Source organism: Theropithecus gelada, chromosome 6 (genome assembly GCF_003255815.1).
Source record: "Theropithecus gelada isolate Dixy chromosome 6, Tgel_1.0, whole genome shotgun sequence".
NCBI classification, from domain to species: domain Eukaryota; kingdom Metazoa; phylum Chordata; class Mammalia; order Primates; family Cercopithecidae; genus Theropithecus; species Theropithecus gelada.
Genome location: NC_037673.1, coordinates 34,641,963 through 34,668,964, shown reverse-complemented (window position 1 = coordinate 34,668,964; position 27,002 = coordinate 34,641,963). Strand labels below are relative to the sequence as shown.

Genomic DNA, 27,002 nt, shown 5'->3' with positions numbered 1-27,002 from the left:
GATAGCACCCAACCTCACCAGGAAGGTCTGATTTATAGCATGTTGATCTTAAGCATGTCAGTGCAATGCCCAGAAGAGAAAGGAAGTCTCAATAAAGGGATATTATAGGAAGTCTTCAGCCAGTGGGTAGAATCTCATCTCTAAGCCAGGCTGAGATCACCAGATCAACAGGATAAAGAACTATTTGGAGCTATATGTACCTGATGAGGCTGGATTCATGAGATCAACAGTATTTGAGGTCCTTGGGCATAAGTAGGGTAGTAGCTGAGAAGGGCTCTCTCGGCTCTGGCTCTCCTGACCCTACTCAGAATGCCACACTCACCCAAGGCTTGATGTTGCTCACCTTGGATCAGTGACTGTTGTCGCCACCATCTCTCCCACAGAGGGGGAATAATTGCACCCCCATCACAGACTTTCCACAAGTCAGGATGATCTCTCAGTGGCTCTCAGGTTTCCCAGATGTCTTTCTCCAAATGGGCATGTGACTGACAATCTACTAAATCTCTGTACTTCCATTTGCTCATCTGTTAAAACCTGTACCCCCTCACAGGACTGTTGTGATAACAAAATGAGATTTCCATGATTAAGGTACTTAACTTTCCCCAGTGCCTGCCCATAACAGATGCTCCAGAAGTGGTAGGCATTAGTTTAAACCCATCAGAAGCCTTTAACCATTTGATTTTAATTAAATGACCCTCGGGGTGAGATGGAGCGGGTGATTTAGAAAGTGCACCCTGGGAGGGCATTTGTTTGGAAGGAATCTTGCAGGAGCAGGTAGAAGGTCCCCAAAAGAACAAAATACAGGTCACCTCACAGGATCCACTGCTGGACCAGGATCCTTTATTGAAGCTGGAGCCTCAGTATAAAAGAGTTACTTGATGGTACCTGGGTGGCCAAACCTCTACTGTTGCTATGGTTTCTCCATTTCTGAGTATGTCCCTCAAGGAGCAGTAGCAACGGCTGGTCTTTTAGGGGCTCATCAAACACATTCAGACATTTCAAATGTTCCACGATGCGAAGCTTTGATCCTGAATGTTCTTCCCCTGATTAAAACAACAACAGGTGCTACTCGGGAGGCTGAGGCAGGAGAATGGCATGAACCTGGCAGGTGGAGCTTGCAGTGACCGAGACTGCGCCACTGCACTCCAGCCTGGGCAACAGAGCAACACTCCATCTCAAAAAAAACAAAAAGAAAACAACAACAACAACAACAAAAAACTAATAAAACAATAAAAATTTAAAGAGAAACTTAAGCCGTGCACTTCTAAGAATTTACACTTAGTTCACCAAATCTATTGTTTTCTGAGTTGTTTGAAGTTCAACAAGATTAATTAGCCTTTTTTCCAAATGTCTTTAAAAATTCCTTTTTCTTAGAAGGACATTTAGAGGCTTTGAAAGTTGTCCCAAGGGTAACAATAATAATTCTAATAATAAATTGCTCCAAACTCCAACCCCTGCAGGTTCAAAATTTACTTAATACTCTGAACCCAAGGGTTTTAAATTATTACCAAAATTTATTATCTTTTGTTTATGGGGCTTTCCAAACAGGAGAAAGAAACCACGTGGAGATTCGCTAGAGTTCATTGTGTGGTTCGCTTTGCGGTAATGCATATAACCCAGAAGACTTCCAGAATCTTCTCAGTTTGAACCTTCAAAGCCTCCCTAGTTTGGTGGAATCAGCATGGTTAGGATAAGATTGTACTAAGAGTACTGATTTTTCGGCCTGGACAATTTTTGGCTAATGGACCAGAGCAAGAGCCCTCATAGAAGGATTCTCCTGTAGGACATACAATCTGTGTTACGTAAGATGGATGATATATTGTTAGGTGGCTATGGGGTGGAAAGAGAACAATTTTTCTCTGGGGTGTGTGCAAAGAAACTGACTGCCTTGACTCCCCTTGAACTCTCTACCTTGTCATCTGAGGACCTCTGGTGGTAGAATTTTTCCCAGCGTGTGTGAATTGATGTTTCTGTGCCAAACTATCCGACCCTGTTACATTTTCCTACATTCCTTTCCTCCTATTTTGTCATTCTCATTAAGCAAGGAGCAACAATCAGTTGCAAACACCCAGAACAAAGTGGTGGATGTGCCTGACCAGACTGCCATTTCACAAAAGTTACCTGACACCTTCTTTTCCAGTGAACCTCTGATACATTTCCTGTAGCAAGAGAAGGCAGCCAACATGAAGGAAAATGTGATATCTGCAACTGTTGTCACTCTGCTACTTTTTCTCAACACCTGCCTTCTGAATGGTAAGTAAGAGACTATGGTGCTCTCTTTCATTGCCTGGGGTGTTTGTCAACAGGGTGGAGAGTCCATTGCAATGTTCTTGCAATGCTGTCATGAAAAATGAAAATTCTGTGTTATGTGCTGCTGTTGAATTATTTGCAATATTTTGCATTAAAGTTAATGCAGAAAAATTAATGCAATTAATGCAAAATCTTGTCACTGTGCTTTCTGCCTTCTGTCCTCATTTCAGGAGTGTAAAAAAACAGCTCTGCAGAAGACAAGACCTGAGTTCTAATCCAGGTCCTGCCAGTTTCTAGCTGTGTGACCTAGAGCCAATTACCTAACTCTCTGGGTTTCCAAATTCTCAAAGTGAGGATAGCGATGTTTCCTCTACTGCAGATGAAATAATGTATATGAAAACTCTTTGAAAAACTATGATGGGATATAAGAGGTTGCTGTTACATGGTGGGAAGCAGGTACAGCCAACTCTATTATCTGTGCTAATAGGAGAAATGAAGTCCACAGCTAAATGAGATGGGGGGTGCCTGTGAATATACACTTCTGTATGTCAACCCTTATGCATTTCTAGGTGTGCAAACTTCTATATGTACCTGTGTATATATTAACTTTTCTATATGGACCTGATTGTAAATGCTTCTCTGTCTGAACCTGTATGTATATATACTTTTATGTATGTCTGTGTGTGTTCTGTGGATATCTGTAAGTGCACACTTCTCTGCATGTACCTGTGTGCGTATCAGTATGTACTTCCATGAGTATGCACCTGTGTATATTTCTGTGTGTGTGTGGTGTGTGTGTACTTTTGATGCAGGCTCTGTGTGGGCGTCTACATACCTGTATGTGTGGTTCCTGTGTGGTTTTCTCTGTGTTTCTGTGCATTGAGATTTTAACTTATTCCTCTAATGTAGATGAAGGAAACATTTGTCTAATTGTAATTTTACAAATCTACCTTCCTTTCTTGAGTTTCCCGAAGGTACTATTAATAAACAGTAAAATAAGAAAGAGAAGCTTTCAGAGAGAGAAAAAGGGGAAAGCAGAGGTCAGAATGACCCACAAGAGAAACTAAATACTCAAGAAATCAATGATCACCCTAATTGGCTTCTGAGTGTGCTCATTATGGAACCATAGGCTTTGGATTTTTTAGATAAACGTTTCCTTCTACTTCACACACTTCTCCCCACTCATGACAAAAACAAAGCAAAACAAAAACTTGCATTCTTGCTGTGACTCCCAGCAACACATTATCCTGAATAAATTGTCCCTAGAGGATGAGCAATGTTACAAATATTGGCAGAGCTGACCCGAGCTGGCAAGGACGGGTTTCAGCAGGGCCTGTGAGCAGGAGGGTAGGTGAGCTCCAGCTGACACTACCAGTCTGGTGTCCTGGGCTCTAGCCTGTGTCCCACAACATGCCATTCTGCTAAATTCCTCTTTCTGGCCAGCTCTGCCTAGAGAACCCTCTTTCCATGCATTTCCCCTCACTGAGGTCTCCTCCTAACCTGCTGTTTCTGATCTGATGCTCAGCTAGAAACTCTGCCCTTGGAGCCTGCATAAGGAGTAGAGAAAACAGAGAGAACCCCCAGATGTGCTGACCCACCTCTGAAAGCACTCCTTTCTGCTCCTGATATCCTGAACTCAGTGCTAGAGCACCCAGCTAGACAAAAAAGAGGACCAGCTGAAGTCATGTAGGCGAGCATGGTGACTTCCCCAGCCCCACAGCATCAGGGCAAACTCCCAGGGCTCTGCTGTCCCTCTTTGAACCTGACATCCAAGCAAGAGAAATGGGGGCCCGCTTGCCAAAAGCTTTGGGGATTTGGCAACTAAAAATTTTACAACCTTGGTACTGTATTTTCACACCACCTCACCGAGACCTTCTAGCGTCCAGTCTGGAACTGGGTTCAGCTCTTAGAAAGCAGTGGTTGCTCAGAACCAGGAGAGGAGCTGGCCACTCTGCTACCTCTTATCACACCTCCTACCCTGAAAAGATTCATCAAATTGTAGTTTTATAGACCCTATGGGATTACAAGATTACAAAAGGGCCACACACTCTTCAAGCCCTCTGTATCCAAAGGAAGCCCTTTGCAACCTCACCACAAAAATAAAAAAAAAAAAAAAAAAAAAAAAGGAAAGAGAGGAAAATCTAAGAGAAAAAAGGACTAGAAACCAAGATTCAGAAGTGGGGATGGTGTGGATGAGGAGACAGACTGTGAGTCTGGGTCACAAGATCAAACCTGAATAAAATCAAGGAAAAGTGGCAAGGCGCAGTAGCTCATGCCTGTAATCCCAGCACTTTGGGAGGCCGAGGCGGGCAGACCACAAGGTCAGGAGTTCGAGACCAGCCTCACCAACATGATGAAACCCCATTTTTACTAAAAATACAAAAACTTAGCTGGGTGTGGTGGTGTGTGCCTGTAATCCCAGCTACTCAGGAGGCTGAGGCAGGAGAATGGCTTGAACCCGGGAGGCACAGGTTGCAGTGAGCCAAGATCATACCACTGCACTCCAGCCTGGGCAAGAGAGCAAGAGCCATCTCCAAAAAAAAAAAAAAAAAAAAAATTCAAGGAAGGGACGCCTAGATACGGGGAGCTTCAGAGATGCAGTGAATGGACAGAAGATCAGGAACAAGTTGAGTTCATTGCGTGGGGATGGCAGAAAGATGGAGATTGGTGAGCAGAGTGGAGAAGTGCCATAGAGTGGTGTTTCGCCAAAGTGTCTGCAGGTTGCTCATACCTGGGAAGGATTCTTTGTATGGTCCCCTTAGACTGAGGGAGGGTATCAGCTTTACGGACCTCGTGGTATTACAAAAGGGCCACCACACACTCTTCAACCCATATGTGTCTATCTTGCATTTAAGGCTCACTCTTTGTTGAAATTTTGCAGTTGGTCACTAGCCCTCACATAGGCTATTGGTATCTCCATCTCGAAGTACGCAAACACACACACACACACACACCCCAGCACAAAGCTGTCTAAGAGCCCTGCCAACATCAGGGCAGCCCACAGGGGATTGTTGCTGCATGCTGATGCTGGGCATTTCTGAGCATCCACCCTAGGTCTCCTCACCCGAGGCTTCATCACTGGCTTGGGTCCCATCAATCTGTTTCTGTCACCAACAGAAGGATCAAATGGTTAAATGGACCTCAATATTGATGCAGTGGTTTCTGGCTTTTTCTAGGACAGTTACCTCCTGGAAAACCTGAGATCTTTAAATGTCGTTCTCCCAATAAGGAAACATTCACCTGCTGGTGGAGGCCTGGGACAGATGGAGGACTTCCTACCAATTATTCGCTGACTTACCACAGGGAAGGGTAAGAAGTTCCCTTCTCTCCTATGAAACCCCATGAGTACTCCCATTCTCCAGGCCAAAGAAACTCTGGTTCTGAGTGACAGCACTTCCCTGAATTTACACCAGTAAGGTTCATACCGCTGGGGAAAGGGGAGTCTGAGGTCCATGCCGACATTCTCCTGTTAATGTCTGTTAAGAGCTGTCAATATACATAAGGTTACCAGCCATAGCAGTACAATATCAGTAATGTTTCAAATCCCCTGTCACAACTTAGGTTGCAGCCTGAGGCCCCATAGAAGTGTTTCTTAATTGGTAGTTAATCTTAGATGCTCATCTATAATTCTTATGCCATTTGCATTTTTTTTAACTAGACATGTCACTTTTTCAAAATAGGTAGGATCATGTGAAGTGGCACTATGTAATCCTTGACAAACATGGTTCATGTTCAAGAAAATAAAGAACCTTGTAGGGAAAAGAAGGCGAGAGTTTTTCCTTAGCACATTTCTGATCTAAGAGCCACGATCTCCTAGAGGACATAGTTGGACCTAAGGTTGCAATGAGGGCTAAACCAGATCATCTCTGTGCAGGCATTTTGTTGCGCTCACAGTGAGACCCTCCTGGAAATCCTGGGAGAGCTGTATTCTTCTTCAAAAAGGAAAATATTTAGTTGCTGGTAGAGATAGCTGGCCCACTTTCCAATGACTGCACTTTGTTGTACACAAAACTGTCATCCTGGCTGAAATCCAAACGGACATCATGTAATCAGATTTCAGGATCTCAAATGCAACCAGAACTGAACAAGCCTCCACACCTGTGCAGTGTGTCTTGCGCTGAGGCTCCTGAATCTAAATGTGAGCAGCCTACTGAGCCACTTGGGCTTGAGATACCTCCTTTCAACGTCACTTCACTTTATTGCTGACTTGGTGCAGTCTGAAATGGACCAACATCAGTTTTTGTCCTCTTGAACCCTTTTTAAAAAAATGAAATGTAGGCCGGGCGTGGTGGCTCATGCCTGTAATCCCAGCACTTTGGGAGGCTGAGACGGGCGCCTCACGAGGTCAGGAGATCGAGCCCATCCTGGCTAACACGGTGAAACCCCGTCTCTACTAAAAAAATACACAAAATTAGCCGGGCGCGGTGGCGGGCGCCTGTAGTCCCAGCTACTTGGGAGGCTGAGGCAGGAGAATGGCGTGAACCCGGGAGGCGGAGCTTGCAGTGAGCTGAGATAGCGCCGCTACACTCCAGCCTGGGTGACAGAGCCAGACTCCGTACCCACCCCCCAAAAAAAAAAAAAAAAGAAATGTAATTCAACACGAATGTGAAATAGCTGATGCATTGTGCATGGCTCCTCTGTGTGTAGACAGGTGAAAGTTCCAATTTCCTGAGGCCACCCAATGGGCATGACCTGGGTATGGTGGTGCCTGGGCCATTGAAAGCTCGAGTATTTATCAGCAGGGGATATAGGTCCCAGAGCCCACAAGAACACTTATAGAAGGGAAGTGCTGATCAGAAGCCGAATACTTGAGGCCCTAAAATAACCTTTCCAGCATGCTATTCTCTCTCTCACTCCCAGCTGAAATGAGAATAACATGGAAGCCTAAGGAACCATTTGTCAGCTCTGGGTTTTGTGCTTGGAATTTCTGATACCCAAAGGCCAGTGGTATTGATCTATGAAGAAAAAACTAGACTCTCTTTATTACTTTATTATTCATTCCTAATACATTACTTATTACAGAGAGACACTCATGCATGAATGTCCAGACTACATAACTGGTGGGCCCAACTCCTGCCACTTTGGCAAGCAGTACACCTCCATGTGGAGGACATACATCATGATGGTCAATGCCACTAACCAGATGGGAAGCAGTTTCTCGGATGAACTTTACGTGGACGTGACTTACATAGGTAAGGGGAAGGAAAGTGGGTGAGGCATTTGTTACTCCATTATGTTTTAGCCAATAGTCACACTCAGTTTGAGTCTTCTTGGGTTTTGGATGGATCCCCAAAAGGAGGATGAGAAAACTCACAATATGTTTGTCAACGAGCATTTCAAATCATGTTTTATCGAGTCATTTATGACACTAAGGCTGGCACTTGGGATCCTTGTTCCTGTGCTCTCCCTTGACCCTCATCCTCTTGCACTAGGGAACAAATGTTCTAAGTACGTTCCCCTTGCCAACCCTTCTTTCTTGCCCTCCCCTTGCAATCGATATCCCCTTCTTCCTTGGCAAGCTGGGATTTCTTTCATTTCTCCTCATGGAATACAGAGATGCTCCAGGAAGAAGAAGCTCTTAGAAGGGTTCATCTGGTTCTGCATCCACAGCAATTGCTCCCATTGCTTTGCCCCAAACTCACATATGTGTGTGTGTGTGTGTGTGTGTGTACACATACATGTTGCATATATGTGATATATATTTTTTTGTGTGTGTAAATATATATATACACACCGTTGGTAATTTTTTTACTAAACATGTTATTTTTATAACATAAGAAGATAATGTGAGGTGGCACCATGCAATCCTTGACAAATACAGTGTTCAAGAAAATAAAGAATGTAGGCTGGGCACGGTGCCTCACACCTGTAATGCCAGCACTTTGGGAGGCTGAGACAGGCAGATCATGAGGTCAGGAGTTCAAGACCAACCTGACCAACATGGTGAAACCCCATCTCTACTAAAAATACAAAAATTAGCCAGGCTTGGTGGTGCGTACCTGTAATCCCAGCTACTCAGGAGGCTGAGGCAGGAGAATTGCTTGAACCCAGGACGTGGAGGTTGCAGTGAGCCAAGATCACACCACTGCACTCCAGCCTGGGCCACAGAGCGAGACTCCACCTCAAAAAAAAAAAAAAAAAGAAAGAAAGAAAAGAAAAGAAATAATTTAAATGTTAAAAACTACCAATGGTCTGTGCACACACACACACCCCCCCAGAGAAAGAGAGAGAGAGAGAGAGAGAGAGAGAGAGCAAGAGAGCAAGCAAGAGAAAGAGAGAGAGAGAGAAATTTATCACCCCTGCATCTACTGGTGCTGCCAAGGTTGCAGGAAGGTCATCTCCAAGCTGAACGGGAAGCTCTCTGGCATGGCCTTCCATGTCCCCACCACAAATGTGTCAGTCATGGACCTGACCTGCTTTCTGGAAAAACTTGCCAAATATGATGACATCAAGAGGGTGGTGAAGCAGGGACGATGTTCTGGAGAGCCCCATGGTTGTCGTACTACAGTTGTGCAGGGGGGCCATTCACAGTCTTCTTTACGGAGTGATGGCATGGACCGTGGACATGAGTCCTTCCATGATGAATAACAAATTTTATGTAAGTGTGGTGTGTGTGTGTGTGTGTGTGTGTGTATTGACTTACCCTCAAGCATTATAATATTTGAAGGCAAAACAATGAAAGCAAGAAATGTTCTGAAATTAGCAACTGTTTTAATAAATGTGATCCACAAAAAAGGTGCTCACTAAAGAAAAGTAATATGTTTAAAAAGAGAAATCAGCAAGTGTATATGAAATTCTCATTGATCCTGGAAAACAAATTCTCTGGTGAAAGAATATGTTGGACCATATTTTTCAAAATAATAAAAGAAGTGTCCACAGAACTCCCGTATAACCCTGCAGCCCACAGTGTTGTGACAGGCCACGGAAGTTCATTTTAAAATACACGGTAATTTTCCGACACTTCCACTCTCATGCAGTGATAACCTGCAGTACAGAATGACAACATTGAAAGATAATTGCTCAGAAGTAGAGTTCTTTGTTGTTAATATTTAGTTACACTGAAAACACTTAAAAGCAGTGGTTCTCAACTGGGAGCTGTTTTTGCTTCCCACAGGATATTTTGCAATGACTGGAGACATTTTTGATTGACACAAGCTAGGGAAGTGGGGAGATGGGGGTATTACTTGTATATAGTGCATAAAGCCCAGAGATCCTTTTAGCATTCTACAAAGCATAGGACAGCCCCCTCCAACAAAGAAATATCCAGTCCAAAATGCAAGTAGTGCTGAGGTTGGGAAAGTAGGCTCTAAAAGATACATCCTGAACATTTTATTTGTGTTTTTGTGTAATTTTTTTATCAGAAGCATTGCTCAGTATGTATTTAACTTAAAACATACATTAATTAGCTGCTATTTGTTTAGGAAATGTGCTCAAAATAATCTTTCTTAGGTACTTACTCAGTAACATATCAACTTAGACTTGATGGCAATATTTTTTTTTAGTACAGGGGACTTTATTGATGGCACATGGCAAAGTGGGGCTCCCTAAGCACCTCCTCTTCAGGGGGTCTGCATGCAAATTGTGAGGGGAGATTGTCACTGAGGTGGGGGACTGACTGCCACCGCGACTCCCCAGCAGCTGAGGGTCTCGCTCTTGCTCTTGTCCTCTCACTGGGGCTGGTGGTCCAGGGCTCTTACTACTTGGAGGCCATGTGGGCCTTAAGGTCCATCACCCTGTTGCTGCAGCCTAATTCACTGTCATACCAGGAAATGGGCTTGACAAAGTGGTAGTTGAGAGCAATGCCAGCCCCAGGATTGAAAGTAGAAGAGTGGGTGTCACTGTTAATGTCACAGGAGACAGCCTGGTGCTTAGTGTAGCCCAGAAGGCCCGTGTGTGTGTGTGTGTGTGTGTGTGTGTGTGTGTGTGTGTGCATGTGTGTGTGTGTATTGCCTTACCCTCAAGCATTATAATATTTGAAGGCAAAACAATGAAAGCAAGAAATGTTCTGAAATTATTAACTGTTTTAATAAATGTGATCCACAAAAAAGGGGCTCACTAAAGAAAAGTAGTATGTTGGACCATATTTTTCAAAATCATAGAAGAAGTGCCCCCGGAACCCTCATATAACCCTGCAGCCTATGAAGGGGCCTTCTGATGCCTGCTTCACCACCTTCTTGATATCATCATATTTGGCAGGTTTTTCCAGATGGCAGGTCAGGTCACCACTGACACCATGGTGGGGACATGGAAGGCCCTGCCAGTGAGCTTCCCATTCAGCTCAGAGATGACCTTGCCATCAGCCTTGGCAGCACCAACAGATGCAAGGATCATGTTCTGGAAAGCCTCAGGGCTGTTGCACCACAGTTTCCCAGAGAGGCCATTGACAGCCTTCTCAGTGGAATGATAGCATGGACTGCAAACATGAGTCCTTTTACAATGGATGGCAATTTTTTTTATTATACTTTAAGTTCTAGGGTACATGTGTACAACATGCAGGTTTGTTACATATGTATACATGTGCCATGTTGGTGCACTGCACCCATTAACTCATCATTTACATTAGGCATATCTTCTAATGCTATCCTTCCCTGCTCTCCCCACCCCATGATAGGCCCTGGTGTGTGATGTTCCCCACCCTGCGTCCAAGTATTCTCATTGTTCAGTTGCCACCTATGAGTGAGAACATGCAGTGTTTGGTTTTCTGTCCTTGCGATAGTTTGCTCAGAATGACAGTTTCCATCTTCATTCATGTCCCTACGAAGGACATGAACTCATCCTTTTTTATGTCCCTACAAAGGACATGAACTCATCCTATCCATGAGCATAGTATTCCATAGTGTATATGTGCCACATTTTCTTAATCCAGTCTATCATTGATGGACATTTGGGTTGGTTCCAGGTCTTTGCTACTGCGAATAGTGCCACAATAAACATATGTGTGCATGTGTCTTTATAGCAGCATTATTTATAATCCTTTGGGTATATACCCAGTAATAGGATAGCTGGGTCAAATGGTATTTCTAGTTCTAGATCCTTGGGGAACTGCCACACTGTCTTCCACAATGGTTGAACTAGTTTACAGTCTCACTAACAGTGTAAAACAGTTCCTATTTCTCCACATCCTCTCCAGCACCTGTTGTTTCTTGACTTTTTAATGATTGCCATTCTAACTGGTGTGAGATGGTATCTCATTGTGGTTTTGATTTGCATTTCTCTGATGGCCAGTGATGATGAGCATTTTTTCATGTGTCTGTTGGCTGCATAAATGTGTTCTTTTGCGAAGTGTCAGTTCATATCTTTCACCCACTTTTTGATAGGGTTGATTTTTTCTTGTAAATTTGTTTAAATTCTTTGTAGATTCTGGATATTAGCCCTTTGTCAGATGGGTAGATTGTAAAAATTTTCTCCCATTCTGTAGGTTGCCTGTTCACTCTGATGGTAGTTTCTTTTGCTGTGCAGAAGCTCTTTAGTTTAATTAGATCCCATTTGTCAATTTTGGCTTTTGTTGCCATTGTTTTTGGTGTTTTAGACATGAAGTCCTTTCCCATGCCTATGTCCTGAATGGTATTGCCTAGGTTTTCTTCTAGGGTTTTTATGGTTTTAGGTCTAACATTTAAGTCTTTAATCCATCTTGAATTAATTTTTGTATAAGGTGTAAGGAAGGGATCAACTTTCAGCTTTCTATATATGGCTAGCCAGTTTTCCCAGCACCATTTATTAAATAGGGAATCCTTTCCCCATTTCTTGTTTTTGTCATGTTTGTCAAAGATCAGATGGTTGTAGATATGAGGTATTTTTTCTGAGGGCTCTATTCTGTTCCATTGGTGAATAATCTCTGTTTTGGTACTGGTGCCAGGTTGTTTTGGTTACTGTAGCCTTGTAGTATAGTTTGAAGTAAGGTAGTGTGATGCCTCCAGCTTTGTTCTTTTGGCTTAGGATTGTCTCGGCAGTGTGGACCCTTTTTTGGTTCCATATGCACTTTAAAGTAGTTTTTTCCAATTCTCTGAAGAAAGTCATTGATAGCTTGATGGGGATGGCATTGAATCTATAAATTGCCTTGGGCAGTATGGCCATTTTCACAATATTTATTCTTCCTATCCATGAGCATGGAATGTTCTTCCATTTGTTTGTGTCCTCTTTTATTTCACTGAGCAGTGGTTTGTAGTTCTCCTTGAAGAGGTCCTTCACATTCCTTGTAAGTTGGATTCCTAGGTATTTTACTCTCTTACAAGCAATTGTGAATGGGAGTTCACTCGTGATTTGGCTCTCTGTTTGTCTGTTATTGGTGTATAGGAATGCTTATGATTTTTGCACATTGATTTTGTATCCTGAGACTTTGCTGAAGTTACTTATCAGCTGAAGGAGATTTTGGGCTGAGACAATGGGGTTTTCTAAATATACAATAATATCAGCTGCAAACAGGGACAATTTGACTTCCTGTTTTCCTAATTGAATACCCTTTATTTCTTTCTCCTGCCTGATTGCCCTGGCCAGAACTTCCAACACTATGTTGAATAGGAGTGGTGAGAGAGGGTATCCCTGTCTTGTGCCAGTTTGCAAAGGGAATACTTCCAGTTTTTGCACATTCAGTATGATATTGGCTGTGGGTTTGTCATAAATAGCTCTTATTATTTTGAGATACGTCCCATCAATACCTAGTTTATTGAGAGTTTTTAGCATGAAGGGCTGTTGAATTTTGTTGAAGGCCTTTTCTGCATCTATTGAGATAATCATGTGATTTTTGTCTTTGGTTTTGTTCATATGATGGATTACGTTTATTGATTTGCGTATGATCCACTTGGTGCAGAGCTGAGTTCAAGTCCTGAATATCCTTGTTAACTTTCTGTCTCATTGATCTGTCAAATGTTGACAGTGCGGTGTTAAATTCTCCCCTTATTATTGTGTGGGAGTCTAAGTCTCTTTGTAAGTCTCTAAGGACTTGCTTTATGAATCTGGGTGCTCCTGTATTGAGTGCATATATATTTAGGATAGTTAGCTCTTCTTGTTGAATTGATCCCTTTACCATTATGTAATGGCCTTCTTTGTCTGTTTTGATCTTTGTTGGTTTAAAGTCTGTTTTATCAGAGACTAGGGTTGCAAGCCCTGCTTTTTTTTTTGTTGTTTTCCATTTGCTTGGTAGATCTTCCTCCATCCCTTTATTTTGAGCCTATGTGTGTGTCTGCATGTGAGATGTGTCTCCTGAATACAGCACACTGATGGGTCTTGACTCTCTATCCAATTTGCCAGTCTGTGTCTTTTAATTGGAGAATTTAGCCCGTTTACATTTAAGATTAATATTGTTGTGTGTGAATTTGATCCTGTCATTATGATGTTAGCTGGTTATTTTGCTCGTTAGTTGATGCAATTTCTTCCTAGCATCGATGGTCTTTACAATTTGGCATGTTTTTGCAGTGGCTGGTACCGGTTGTTCCTTTCCATGTTTAGTGTTTCCTTCAGGAGTTCTTGTAAGGCAGGCCTGGTGGTGACAAAATCTCAAAGCATTTGCTTGTTTGTAAAGGATTTTATTTCTCCTTCACTTATGAAGCTTAGTTTGGCTGGATATGAAATTCTGGGTTGAAAATTCTTTTCTTTAAGAATGTTTAATATTGGCCCCCACTCTCTTCTGGCTTGTAGAGTTTCTGCCGAGAGAGCCACTGTTAATCTGATGGGCTTCCCCTTGTGGGTAACCCAACCTTTCTCTCTGGCTACCCTTAATATTTTTTCCTTCATTTCAACTTTGGTGAATCTGATAATTATGTGTCTTGGAGGGGCTCTTCTCGAGGAGTATCTTTGTGGCATTCTCTATATTTCCTGAATTTGAATGTTGGCTTGCCTTGCTAGGTTGGGGAAGTTCTCCTGGATAATATCCTGCAGAGTGTTTTCCAACTTGGTTCCATTCTCCCCGTCACTTTCAGATACACCAATCAGACATAGATTTGGTCTTTTCACATAGTCCCATATTTCTTGGAGGCTTTTTTTATTTCTTTTTACTCTTTTTTCTCTAAACTTCTCTTCTCGCTTCATTTCATTCATTTAATCTTCAGTCACTGATACTCTTTCTTCCACTTGATTGAATCAGCTACTGAATCTTGTGCATGCATCACATAGCTCTCATGCCATGGTTTTCAGCTCCATCAGGTCATTTAAAGTCGCCTCTATGCTGTTTATTCTAGTTAGCCATTCATCTGATCTTTTCTCAAGGTTTTTAGCATCTTTGTGATGAGTTCAAACATCCTCCTTTAGCTCGGAGAAGTTTGTTATTACCAATCGTCTGAAGCCTTCTTCTCTCAACTTGTCAAAGTCATTCTCCGTCCAGCTTTCTTCCATTGCTGGCGAGAAGCTGCGTTACTTTGGAGGAGAAGCGGCTCTCTGATTTTTAGAATTTTCAGCTTTTCTGCTCTGGTTTCTCCCCATCTTTGTGGTTTTATCTACCTTTGGTCTTTGATGATGGTGACATACAGATGGGGCTTTGGTGTGGATATCCTTTCTGTTTGTTAGTTTTCCTTCTAACAGTCAGGGCCCTCAGCTGCAGGTCTGTTAGAGTTTACTTGAGGTCCACTCCAGACCCTGTTTGCCTTGGGATCACCAGTGGAGGCTGAAGAACAGCAAATATTGCAGAACAGAAAATGTTGCTGCCTGATCCTTCCTCTGGAAGCTTCGTCTCAGAGAGGCACCCAGGTGTATGAGGTGTCAGTCAGCCCCTACTGGGAGGTGTCTCCCAGTTAGGCTACTCAGGGGTCAGGGACCCACTTGAGGAGGCAGTCTGTCTGTTCTCAGATCTCAAACTCCATGCTGGGAGAACCACTACTCTCTTCAAAGCTATCAGACAGGAACGTTTAAGTCTGCAGAAGTTTCTGCTGCCTTTTGTTCAGCTATGCCCTGCCCCCATAGGTGGAGTCTACAGAGGCAGGCAGACCTCTTTGAGCTGTGGTGGGTTCCACCCAGTTCAAGCTTCCTGGCTGCTTTTTTACCTAGTCAAGCCTCAGCAATGGTGGATGCCCCTTCCCCAGCCTCCCTGCTGCCTTGCAGTTCGATCTCAGACTGCTGTGCTAGCAGTGAGCGAGGCTCCATGGGTATGGGGCTCTCCAAGCCAGGCACTGGATATAATCCCCTGGTGTGCTGTTTGCTAAGACCATTGGAAAAGTGCAGTATTAGGGTGGGAGTGTCCCGATTTTCCAGGTACCATCTGTCATGGCTTCCCTTGGCTAGGAAAGGGAATTCCCCAACCCCTTGCACTTCCTGGGTGAGACAACGCCCCGCCCTGCTTTGGCTCACCCACTGTCCAACAAGCCCCAGTGAGATGAACCTGGTACCTCAGTTGGAAATGCAGAAATCATCCATCTTCTGTGTCACTCATGCTGGAATCTGTAGACTGGAGCTGTTCCTATTCAGCCATCTTGGAACTGGATCACGGATCACAAATTTTTAAAAGTTGGTTTTTAGGCAAATGTAGCTCATAATGCCAAGTACACTATAGTTACAGCCACTCTTTCCCCATCTGGTACAGAGATTGATTTAAGGAGGTGATAAATGAATGAAGAAAATGTCACTGACCAGCAGAACAGAGACTGGGGTGAGGCAAGCCAGCACCCAGCACCTGAGTCTCAGGAAGGTATTCACAAGGCCTGTACCTACAGGAGCCTACAGAAGTAAATGCCTCCTTCGTTTTTTTTTAAAATTCTTGCCAGCAGGGAGCCACTTCATTTGTTTTTATTGTGGTAAAAAACACAAAACACAAATCCACCATTTCAACTATTTTATAGTATGCAATTGAATGCATTAGTTTATTACAATGTTCTACAACCATCACCACTATCTAGTTCTGTAACATGTTTGTCTCCTTCAGTGAAAACTTCACATCCACTACTAAGCAGTTACTTCTCATTTCTCCCTTCCTCAACCCCTGGCAGCCACTAATCTGCTGTTTCTGGGAGTTTGCCTCATCTGGATATTTCATATATATATATATATATATACACACACACACACACACACACATACACACATATATATACACATATATACACATATATACACACACACACACATATATACACATATATATATATATATATATGGAATCATAAAATATGTAGCTGTTCCACTTTTTTTTTTTTTTGAGATGGAGTTTCACTCTTGTCACCCAGGATGGAGTGCAATGGCACAATCTTGGCTCACCACAACCTCTGCCTCCCAGATTCAAGTGATTCTCCCGCCTCAGCCTCCCAAGTAGCTGGAAGTACAGGTGCACACCACCATGCTTGGCTAATTTTTTGTATTTTGGTAGCAATGGGGTTTCACCACATTGGCCAGGCTGGTCTCAAATTCCTGACCTCAGGTGATCCACCTGCCTCAGCCTCCCGAAGTGCTGGGATTACAGGCATGAGCCACCGTGCCTGACCTCTACCACATTTTTTATCCATTCATCAACTGATGGACATTTGGATTTCTTCATTTTGGCTATTATAAATAGTGCTGCTATGAAAATTCACATACAAGATTTTCTTAAACATCCGTTTTCAATCATTTTGAGTCTATATCTAGGAGTGGAATTGATGGGCAATATGGCAACTCTAAGTCTGATTTTTTTGAGGAACTTCCAGACTGTTTTCCACAGTGGTTGCACCGCTTTACATTCCCACCAGCAATATTGAGGGTTCCGATCTCTCCATATCCTCACCAACATTTGTTATGTTCCATTTTTTGAGTTCTTGCCATGCTGGCATATGTGAAATGGTATCTCACTGAGGTTTTGATTTGCATTCCCCAGAAGGCTAATGACCTTAAGCATCTTTTCAGATGCTTCTTGGCCATTTGTCCCTCCTTGAATTTTGTATCCAATGCACTTCACTCACTTCAACCTAATCCCAGGCCTGCTCTCCAGCACCTGACATCAAATGCAATGTCTTACAACCATGGTAGAGTGAAATAGTGGAGGCCACTTCCCTAAATCACATAGTTATGGGTTCAAATAACACTTTTACCAAATATGTGACCTTCGGTGAGTAATTTCCCTCTTCTAAGCTTGTTTCCTCCTCTGTAAAATTAATAGGTACAGTAATAGTACTTCATGGAGTTGCTGGAGGATTGTAAGAAATGATGCAGAGGTAGTATTTTATACAGTCCCTGGCATGTAGTAAATACTAGAGAAACATTAGCTATCATTTTGCTAATGGGAGTTTGCTAAGCATTTGTTGAATGAGTGACTGGGCCAACAGGCTGTTATCAGATCACCAAAAGGATCATTGCCAAAAAGCTCAACCTCCATTTAGCATGTGGGAGAGTGGATCTCATTTACCACAGGGTGTAATATGTATGTTGAATATAAGATGTAATTGCTGAAGTGAAGATGGAATCTGTAAACCTGTTATCTGCAGAGTTATAATTATCAATAGCTCATTCACAAAAAAACTGTGTGTCACTAAGAAGAATCTCACTGCCAGCTGAGGGAAATAAGCTGTTTGAAATCTCTTCCCTATAGTCTTCCATGCCAACTCACACTTGCAAACCTCAGCCCAATTTTTATCACCTGGTCTCTGTCATTGTGAAAATTATGGGGATAGCTATGAGACTCTAACTGATGAAAAGCGAGAACATGCAGAGAATGAAATCCCAGCTGCTTATTATTCTTACCATCTAAACCTCATCTGGTATGCACAAATATGATTGGTCACATACTAAGAGGTAGAAGACAAAAGGCCCTGGTATTTGGGGGGCTTATAGTACAGTGGGAAGAGTGAGATGATAAACAGAAAATGGAATTCCTAATAGAAAATGGTAAAGCCAAAGAAAAGGTGCAAGCAATGAGTGCTACTGGAGTTTGCTGTATTTCTGCAGTTCAACCAGACCCTCCTTTGGAGCTGACTGTGGAAGTAAAACAGCCAGAAGACAGAAAACCCTACCTGTGGATGAAATGGTCTCCACCTACTCTGATTGACTTAAAAACTGGTTGGTTCACGCTCCTGTATGAAATTCGATTAAAACCCGAGAAAGCAGCTGAGTGGGAGGTGAGTGATCCATATGTTTTTTGAAGGAACTATGGCCTTTGGCAAGGATAAAGCCCTCACAGCTGAAAACAGGTCATTCCTCCTAATTATTGGGTCACCGTATTGGCCTCCAATGCAGTTGTGACCCACCCAGATGTGAAAAGCCCTTCTCACCTCTATTGGGATTGATAGGGGCTCATCTTCACAGCTCTCCCTGGGCTAGTTTCTTGCACTGCACAGGCACTTGGCAAGGTTTCCAACCTGCCTCCCTTAGTACATTTTAGACCTAGACCCTCGTAAGAGTACTTAAATGGCACCAGGTGGGAGGGGGCATCTCAGTATATCCTCCATAGTCAATGGCACGAAACCATAGTAAATGTTTTTATTCACTTTAAAATACTTCAACCAGGCCAGGTGCAGTGGCTCACACCTGTTAATCCCAGCACTTTGGGAGGCTGAGACAGGTGGATCACCTAAGGTCAGGAGTTTGAGACCAGCCTGATCAACATGGAGAAACCCCATCTCTACTAAAAATACAAAAAATTAGCCAGGTGTGGTGGCAGGCGCCTGTAATCCCAGCTACTCAGGAGGCTGAGGCAGGAGAATCTCTTGAACTCAGGAGGCAGAGGTTTCAGTGAGCCGAGATGGCACCATTGCACTCCAGCCTGGGCAACAAGAGCGAAACTCCATCTGAAAAAATAAATAAATAAATAGGCTGGGCGCAGGGGCTCACACCTGTAATCCCAGCACTTTGGGAGGCTGAGGCAGGTGGATCACTTGAGGTCAGAAGTTTGAGACCAGCCTGACCAACATGGCAAAACCCCATCTCTACTGGAAATACAAAAAAATTAGCCGGGCGTGGTGGCGGATGCCTGTGATCCCAGCCACGCGGAAGGCTGAGGCAGGAGAATCACTTGAACCTGGGAAGCAGAGATTTCAGTGAGCCAAGGTCATGCAATTGCACACCAGCCTAGGCGACAAGAGAGACTCTGTCTCAAAAAAATAAATAAATAAAATTTAAAATTAAAATAAAATACTTCGACCTAAAGAAATAGTAAGTAAATTGCAGGCAGTACAATATTCCATCTTTGCATACTTTAGTATATGCCTCTTTTAAAAAGGCACATTTCCAAACATAGCCAAAATAATAGGATCACATATAGGAAAATTAAAATTCCTTAATCTCATTTGATACCCAGTCCCTAGTTTAATTCCTCCCAATGTTTCCAAATATCTTTAACAGCCACTTTGGCCAAACCAGCATCTGCTCCTGGATCACACATTGTAACTGGTTGTTATATTCTTTCAGTTTCAGTGTAATGAGGAGACTGGGCCACTTGTCCCATAGAGTATCCCACCTTGTACATTTCTCTGATCAGTTCTTTGTGGGGTCATTTAGCTAATTTCTCTATGCCTCCATTTCCTGTAACCAGACTTAATTAGATGTAGGCTGAACAGTTTTTACCAATGATTGGTAAGTTCAGAGGTGATATTATGTACTCCATATTGTATTTAATCAGATGTCAAAAACCATCTGGTTGACCCACCAGAAGTGATGCTAAAACTGGCCCCTGAATTGAGGAGATGACACTGATCCCTGGATTGTAAAGTCATGTTTAATTTGTATACTACTACTTTACCGTACATGAATGCCCAATTCTCTTTCACCTCGTGTCTTTAACACCAATTTATTATTGAATTGGTTATTTCATTAGGATTTAAAAGCTAACAATTCTTGAATTTTGTTTTGTTTTGTTCCTTTGAGATGGAGTTTCACTTTGTCACTCAGCTGGAGTGCAATGGCACTATCTTGGCTCACTTCAGCATCCGCCTCCCAGGTTCAAGGAATTCTCCTTTCTCAGCCTCCCGAGTAGCTGGAATTACAGGCATGCACCACCATGCCTGGCTAATTTGTATTTTCAGTCGAGACGGGATTTCTCCATGTTGGTCAGACTGATCTCGAACTCCTGACCTCAGATGATCCGCCCACTTCGGCCTCCCAAAGTGCTGGGATTACAGGCATGAGCCACCGTGCCTGGCCAATTTTGTTATTCTTTCTACATTTATTAAGTAGTTGTTTTTCATAAAGTGGGAAGGAGGCAGAATATTTGACTTTTCTGAAGTAGAGTCCCAAATGGAGAGAGAGAAAACCTGCTAAATTTTTGTGTGAGCAATTTTAAGAGGAGGAAGAGATAGGGATAAGACAGTGGAGCAGTGACAGCAGGGAATTCTTTGTGTATGGTTGTTCAGCCTAACTCCACCATAGTTTATTTTTTAGGGGAAAACTCTCTTTCTTCACAACAAATGTCAGAAGTGACTTCTGTTTTCCTTATCCTACCTTAGACCCATTTTGCTGGGCAGCAAACAGAGTTTAAGATTCTCAGCCTACATCCAGGACAGAAATACCTTGTCCAGGTTCGCTGCAAACCAGATCATGGATACTGGAGTGCATGGAGTCCAGCGACCTTCATTCAGATACCTAGTGGTGAGTGTCTTGGCTCTTTTTTGCTTATGTCCCTAAATATGTTTTAAATGGTATGTTTGCATATAATAACTACTAATAGAGAAACCATTGTGAGCCTTAGCCAGAGCAATAGAGGTGGCTTTATAATCTTTCTGCCCAATACAAAGACATTTTGAAGAGCAGCATTGCTCCCTGGATTACTGTCAGTGGAGAATAGTTCTAGGATAAGGCTACAGACATGGGCCTGGTGCCTCAAGGGGCTTGATGGTCAGTTATTCTGCTCCCACCATCTGCCCCATTCCTATCATTTAGAGGATTTGGTCAAGGTCGTCCTCTAGTTCTTCCAGAATTTATAAGGCAGTACCCTGTCTCAAAGACATGAACCAGTGCTCAGTCTCTGCTATGGATTACACTTCAGTCTCTTCATAAAGACACAGGATATAAGATAGACAGCTCCAGCAAAGCACCTTAATTCAGTAGCTTGTCTTCTATAAGGGAACAATTCAACTTGCATTTTTAAGATGTTTTACAGCTTACAACACCTGTACCTTATTTGGTCCTCCCAACCTTCCCAGGTATTCAGAAAATATGATTATCATTAAGAATTAAAAGTGAAGACACCAAACCTCAGCAAAGCTAGGGGTCTTTTCCAGAACCACGCAGGAAAGTCTAGCTCTTCTAACAACTTGCCTGACCAAAGTGTTGGGCTTTCATTGGCTTGGCATACTGGAAAGGGTACTGAACTGCAAATCAGGCGTGCATCTAGTCTGACCAGTCCTGACTCTTTCTTAACAAAAGCACAGGGTCTAGAGGTAGAAAGCCTGAGTTCAAATGCCAGCCTGCAACACTATAGTTATATGTTCATTGGTAAATCTTCCTTTGATTCCCAGTTTTCTTATCTTTTATAACAAAGCAATGTAGGCAAAGAGGTTAACACCATTGATGGCTTTTAGTAAGAACTTAGTTAATGTTAGCTTTTATTATTGTTACTGCAAATGACCATGTGACCTTGGACTTCCTCTTTAAAGATCAATTAAAAAGAATATGTGGAAGGATTTTTAAATTTTTAGAGTACTATAAAGCATATGCAACATATTAAAATATTAATAATATTGAAAAGAAAATAGCCCTGTCATTGATGATACTTTGGATTGCTGTTCAAATAAAAATATATATATAAATGGAGGAAAACACTTTTCCTCCATTTAACATTTCCTCCTTATAAACATTTAAGAGTTTCATTCATTAGGTTTGTTTGTTTTTAATGATGCTGTACGTGATCAGAGCTTTCTGGCTGTTTGTTTTTTAGACTTCATCATGAATGATACAACCGTGTGGATCTCTGTGGCTGTCCTTTCTGCTGTCATCTGTTTGATTATTGTCTGGGCAGTGGCTTTGAAGGGCTATAGGTACTTCACTGTCTCTCAACTTTTCCTCCCAATCATGATAGTCAGGGATAACGACAAAAAAGATAATACAAAGATGATGGACACCTGTAGGTAATCGTCACTTTAGCCATTAGATGTAGTGTGTTTGCCCATAAAAAAAAAAAAAATCTTTTATCAGTGCTATAAAAAGTAGAAAAATTGACTCATTTCAGGCTGATGTTCTTTCTATGAAACAGAGATTCATAGTTGTGAAACAGTAAAAATCTGGCAAGAGTAGCTAAACTCAAGAGAAGCAAAGAGTCCAAATAATCCACTAACTTCAAAATCAGCCTCCTTAATTAGCTAGAGTTAATTTTAATATAGGCCTCTGTAATTTTATTTTCATCATTGATTGTTTCATGGAGCTGCCAAACTCTAAGTCCTATCTCTACCACAGTGCATATAGTGGCTATTATACTAACCTTTCAAAAATTACAAAGTCAGAAATGAGTCATTTAGCCAATCTCATGAATTATTTTATAGCATGGTGACCTGCATCTTTCCGCCAGTTCCTGGGCCAAAAATAAAAGGATTTGATGCTCATCTGTTGGAGGTAAGTACAGGAGGCAAAAAATGCAGTGTGATTCACTGCTTTGTAGTAATTAACTCCACACACTCACACACAGTCCCTGTCAGTTCAGCCTGGTAGTTTCAGCCAGACTTTTTGGGCTGTCGCTCCTGGTCAGCATGTGTGTTAACAGAAAGATGTGTCAAGGATGAGGGTACTTACTTTCACACACTAAATGTCAGGGGGCAAAGAGAGAAAGTCAAGAAAACATGGAAACACATTTATTGATTTATCAGATCTACTCATAAGCACAGAGATAAACATTTATACAAATAATCAATTTAGAAAGAGAGTGAATATTTTAATTAATGCAAAACAGGGACCCACCACCAGCCCCTCAATCATACATTGGTAGAAACTTCTACTTGAACGTTCTTTACATAAAGTCACAGTAACAGACTATCCTATTGCCATTATCTCTCACTTTGGGCACTCAGTTGAGACCAGATCAGTACAGTGGGGCCATGTGTTTGCCAGGGCCCAATTGGGCTGATTCAAGAGGGAATTAAATGGTGAGTGTTTTGAATGAAAAGACGGGTTAGAACATTTTTAAATTTTTCTCCAAGTTGAAATAGTTTCAGTTTGGCTTTTAAGCTTAACACTGACGTATATAAAAGGAACTAGCTGTACATTAAGGCAAATACCACTTGACCCAGCTGCTCTGGGTCTGACAGTGTAAGAATAGAAGAAGTGAGCCCTGGATAATCTGGCTTGTCTGTGTTCACTTTGGTTGCAAATATCGAAGCAGGGACTAGAGCCCAGGAGTCCGGGATCCTAACCCAGTGCTCTTCCTCCACTATCCAGTGTAGTATTGACCTGATAGAACCAGCATGAATGTCTCAGCAAACTAAATTAGTTACTGTCCAGCTCACAATTTAACCTGCTAGCCACAGAGACTCAATGATAAAATAGCTACTTTTTTCTCAAAAATACGTATTAGCATTCTCAATGATATTACCTCTAATCCTCAAAAGAACCCCCCCCCCCGCCAGATGGGTAGTATTCATATTATTTTCTACCTTTTAAAAATGGAGAAGCTGAGGTTCAGAGAGTAGCTTGTCCAAAGTCACATACCCTGTAATAAGTGATCAAGCCAAGACCTAGGTCAGTACCTGACCCAAGTCAGAGGATAAGAAAAAATAGGCGAGAGTGAGAGGAGGAGGTAGGAGGAAATAGGAGGGGGAGAAGAAGGATAGGAGGGAGAAGAATAGGAAGAGGGGGGAATATGGAATAGGGCAAAGAAGGAGGAGAAGAGAAGGAGGGAGAGGAAGTAGAGTAGAAGAAAACAGTAGGTTAGGAAGAGAGAGGAGAAGGGAAGGGGAAATAAGAAGAGGAAGGAGAGAAGGAAGAGGAACCACAGAAGGAAAAGACAAGAATCCACTTACTATTGCCAGATTCTAAAAGGTGATAGAGGAAGTTAGGAGGCCAGCAACCACACCCCTGCCAGTGGGCCACAGTGTCAGATGCATGCATGAGCACTGTGGGTTTAGAAGTTTCACAAACCTTCATTTTACAGTTATCTGTTTATTATTGTATGTGTATATACTACTTGCGCATTAAACTCATGATTATTATTGCTTGGAGAGAGACTGAGTTAAATATGCTGAGTGTGTGTGTATATATATATACACACACATATATATATATACACACACACATATATATATATACACACACACATATATATATGTGTACATATATATATATATATATCTGCTGGATAGTATCCAGAAGGTGATTCTAGATGGCCTGGCACACAAATGTCTGAAGTTTGAGATCTTCCCACCTGCTCGTGGCAATGAACAGATACCACTTAGCAGGGATGCTGATTTGGAATGCTATGAAGCTAACAGCCATCTCTTCTTGTGTCCGTGTTTTAATAGAAGGGCAAGTCTGAAGAACTACTGAGTGCCTTGGGATGCCAAGACTTTCCTCCCACTTCTGACTATGAGGACTTGCTGGTGGAGTATTTAGAAGTAGACGACAGTGAGGACCAGCATCTAATGTCAGCCCATTCAAAAGAACACCCAAGTCAAGGTATGAAACCCACATACCTGGATCCTGACACTGACTCAGGCCGGGGGAGCTGCGACAGCCCTTCCCTTTTGTCTGAAAAGTGTGAGGAACCCCAGGCCAATCCCTCCACATTCTATGATCCTGAGGTCATTGAGAAGCCAGAGAATCCTGAAACAACCCACACCTGGGACCCCCAGTGCATAAGCATGGAAGGCAAAATCCCCTATTTTCATGCTGGCGGATCCAAATGTTCAACATGGCCCTTAATACAGCACAACCCCAGATCCTCCTACCACAATATTACTGATGTGTGTGAGCTGGCTGTGGGCCCTGCAGATGCACCGGCCACTCTGTTGGACGAAGCAGGTAAAGATGCTTTAAAATCCTCTCAAACCATTAAGTCTAGAGAGGAGGGAAAGGCAGCCCAGCAGAGGGAGGTGGATAGCTTCCATTCCAAGACTGACCAAGATACGCCCTGGCTGCTGCCCCAGGAGAAAACCCCCTTTGGCTCCGCTAAACCCTTGGATTATGTGGAGATTCACAAGGTCAACAAAGATGGCGCATTATCATTGCTACCGAAACAGAGAGAGAACAGCGGCCAGCCCGAGAAGCCCAGGGCTCCTGAGAACAGTAAGGAGTATGCCAAAGTGTCCGGGGTCATGGATAACAACATCCTGGTGTTAGTGCCGGATCCGCATGCTAAAAATGTGGCTTGCTTTGAAGAATCAGCCAAAGAGGCCCCACCATCACTTGAACAGAATCAAGCTGAGAAAGACCTGGCCAACTTCACTGCGACACCAAGCAAGTGCAGGATCCAGCTGGGTGGTTTGGATTACCTGGATCCCGCATGTTTTACGCACTCCTTTCATTGATAGCTTGACTAATGGAATGATTGGTTAAAATGTGGTTTTTCTTCAGGTAACACTACGGAGTACATGAAATGCTCAAGAATATAGTCAGACTGACACTACTAAAGCTCTCAGCTCCTTTCATGCTCCATTTTTAACCACTTGCCTCTTTCTCCAGCAGCTGATTCCACAACAAATCATTATGTTTCCTAACTGTGATTTGTAGATTTACTTTTTGCTATTAGTTATAAAATTATGTGTTCAATGAAATAAAAGCACACTGCTTAGTATTCTTGAGGGACAATGCCAATAGAAATATCCTCTGGAAAGGCTTTCGTGATCTGGCATGGGACAGACGGAAATGAAATTGTCAAAATTGTTTACCACAGAAAGATGACAAAGGAAAATTTTCCACATAGGAAAATGCCATGAAAATTGCTTTTGAAAAACAATTGCATAACCTTTACACTCCTCCTCCATTTTATTAGGATTACCCAAATATAACCATTTAAAGAAAGAATGCATTCCAGAACAAATTGTTTACATCAGTTCCTATACCTTACTGACACATTGCTGATATGCAAGTAAGAAATAATGCCTCCATTTTTTTCTTAAAATAGTTTGGATATGTTAAGCATGGATTTTCCCCCTAAATTCTATTTTAAAGCCTCTATACAATATAGTTTGGAAATTAAAATTTTCTTACACAAGGGGCAGATGAATTTCATGTGAATCTTTTTAGGATGTTTTCCTGCTTCATTTCAGCATAATAGATAATTTATTATACACCTTAGTCTTTTCTTAGTTAAAAAACAATTCCCTAAAGACTAACTTTAAAAGAAAACCATAGCAGGATGCTAATGGAATTACTGCCTTACTGTACATACAAATTCTACTTTAATACAAACCCGTAAGTTTAACAATGTATTTTTGAAGACTATTTTTCTATAACTTAGGTAAAATAAAAGACTATTTTCTATCTTCCCAGTACAGCTGTTTACGTATTCAGTGGGTAAAGTATTTTCTGCTGCGAGGTTATAATGTGTATTTACAGTACATAGTAGTATATGCAGTTCCCATTTGTGGAGTAAAATGCCATACCAACCCAAAGCCCACTGTGAAATATGAAGTGAATGACAAAATTCAGTTTCCAGCACAATGTAGTATAGTTTATCTGATTCTTTTTATCTCCAGGACACTTTAAACGACAACTACCACCACCACCAACCTAGGGATTTAGGATTCTCCACAAACCAGAAATGATTTCTCCTTGGAGTTTCAGGCTCCTCTGGGACTCCTGTTCATCAATGGGTGAATCTTCCTAAAGCTACCATAAAAAGGGAGAGCTATGATTTCTAACAGCTGTTTAAAAGAGAGAGGTTTTGTTTTTGTGAGAAATCTTGAGCCACAAAAAAATTTTAAGCAAAGCCAGGAGTTAGTGTC

The 27,002-nt window shown here is 42.2% G+C and overlaps 1 protein-coding gene across 3 annotated transcripts in view; it reads left to right on the top strand.

Annotated features, from left to right (window-relative positions):
• The window catches only part of PRLR (prolactin receptor), a 160,655-nt gene extending 134,106 nt beyond the window's left edge, over positions 1-26,549 (top strand). For 2 of the 3 annotated variants that reach the window (XM_025388979.1, XM_025388980.1), the window contains 8 exons: positions 2,141-2,253; positions 5,427-5,559; positions 7,273-7,442; positions 18,088-18,257; positions 20,580-20,721; positions 22,010-22,109; positions 22,611-22,680; positions 24,579-26,549. In XM_025388979.1, coding sequence (XP_025244764.1) covers positions 2,184-2,253; positions 5,427-5,559; positions 7,273-7,442; positions 18,088-18,257; positions 20,580-20,721; positions 22,010-22,109; positions 22,611-22,680; positions 24,579-25,583 — 1,860 coding nt within the window. In that variant the 5' untranslated portion in view covers positions 2,141-2,183 and the 3' untranslated portion in view covers positions 25,584-26,549. Of the gene's footprint in view, positions 1-1,646; positions 2,254-5,426; positions 5,560-7,272; positions 7,443-18,087; positions 18,258-20,579; positions 20,722-22,009; positions 22,110-22,610; positions 22,681-24,578 lie in introns of those variants that run through there. The other variant, XM_025388981.1, reaches the window with a different exon arrangement.
• The last annotated feature ends 453 nt before the right edge of the window (positions 26,550-27,002 follow it).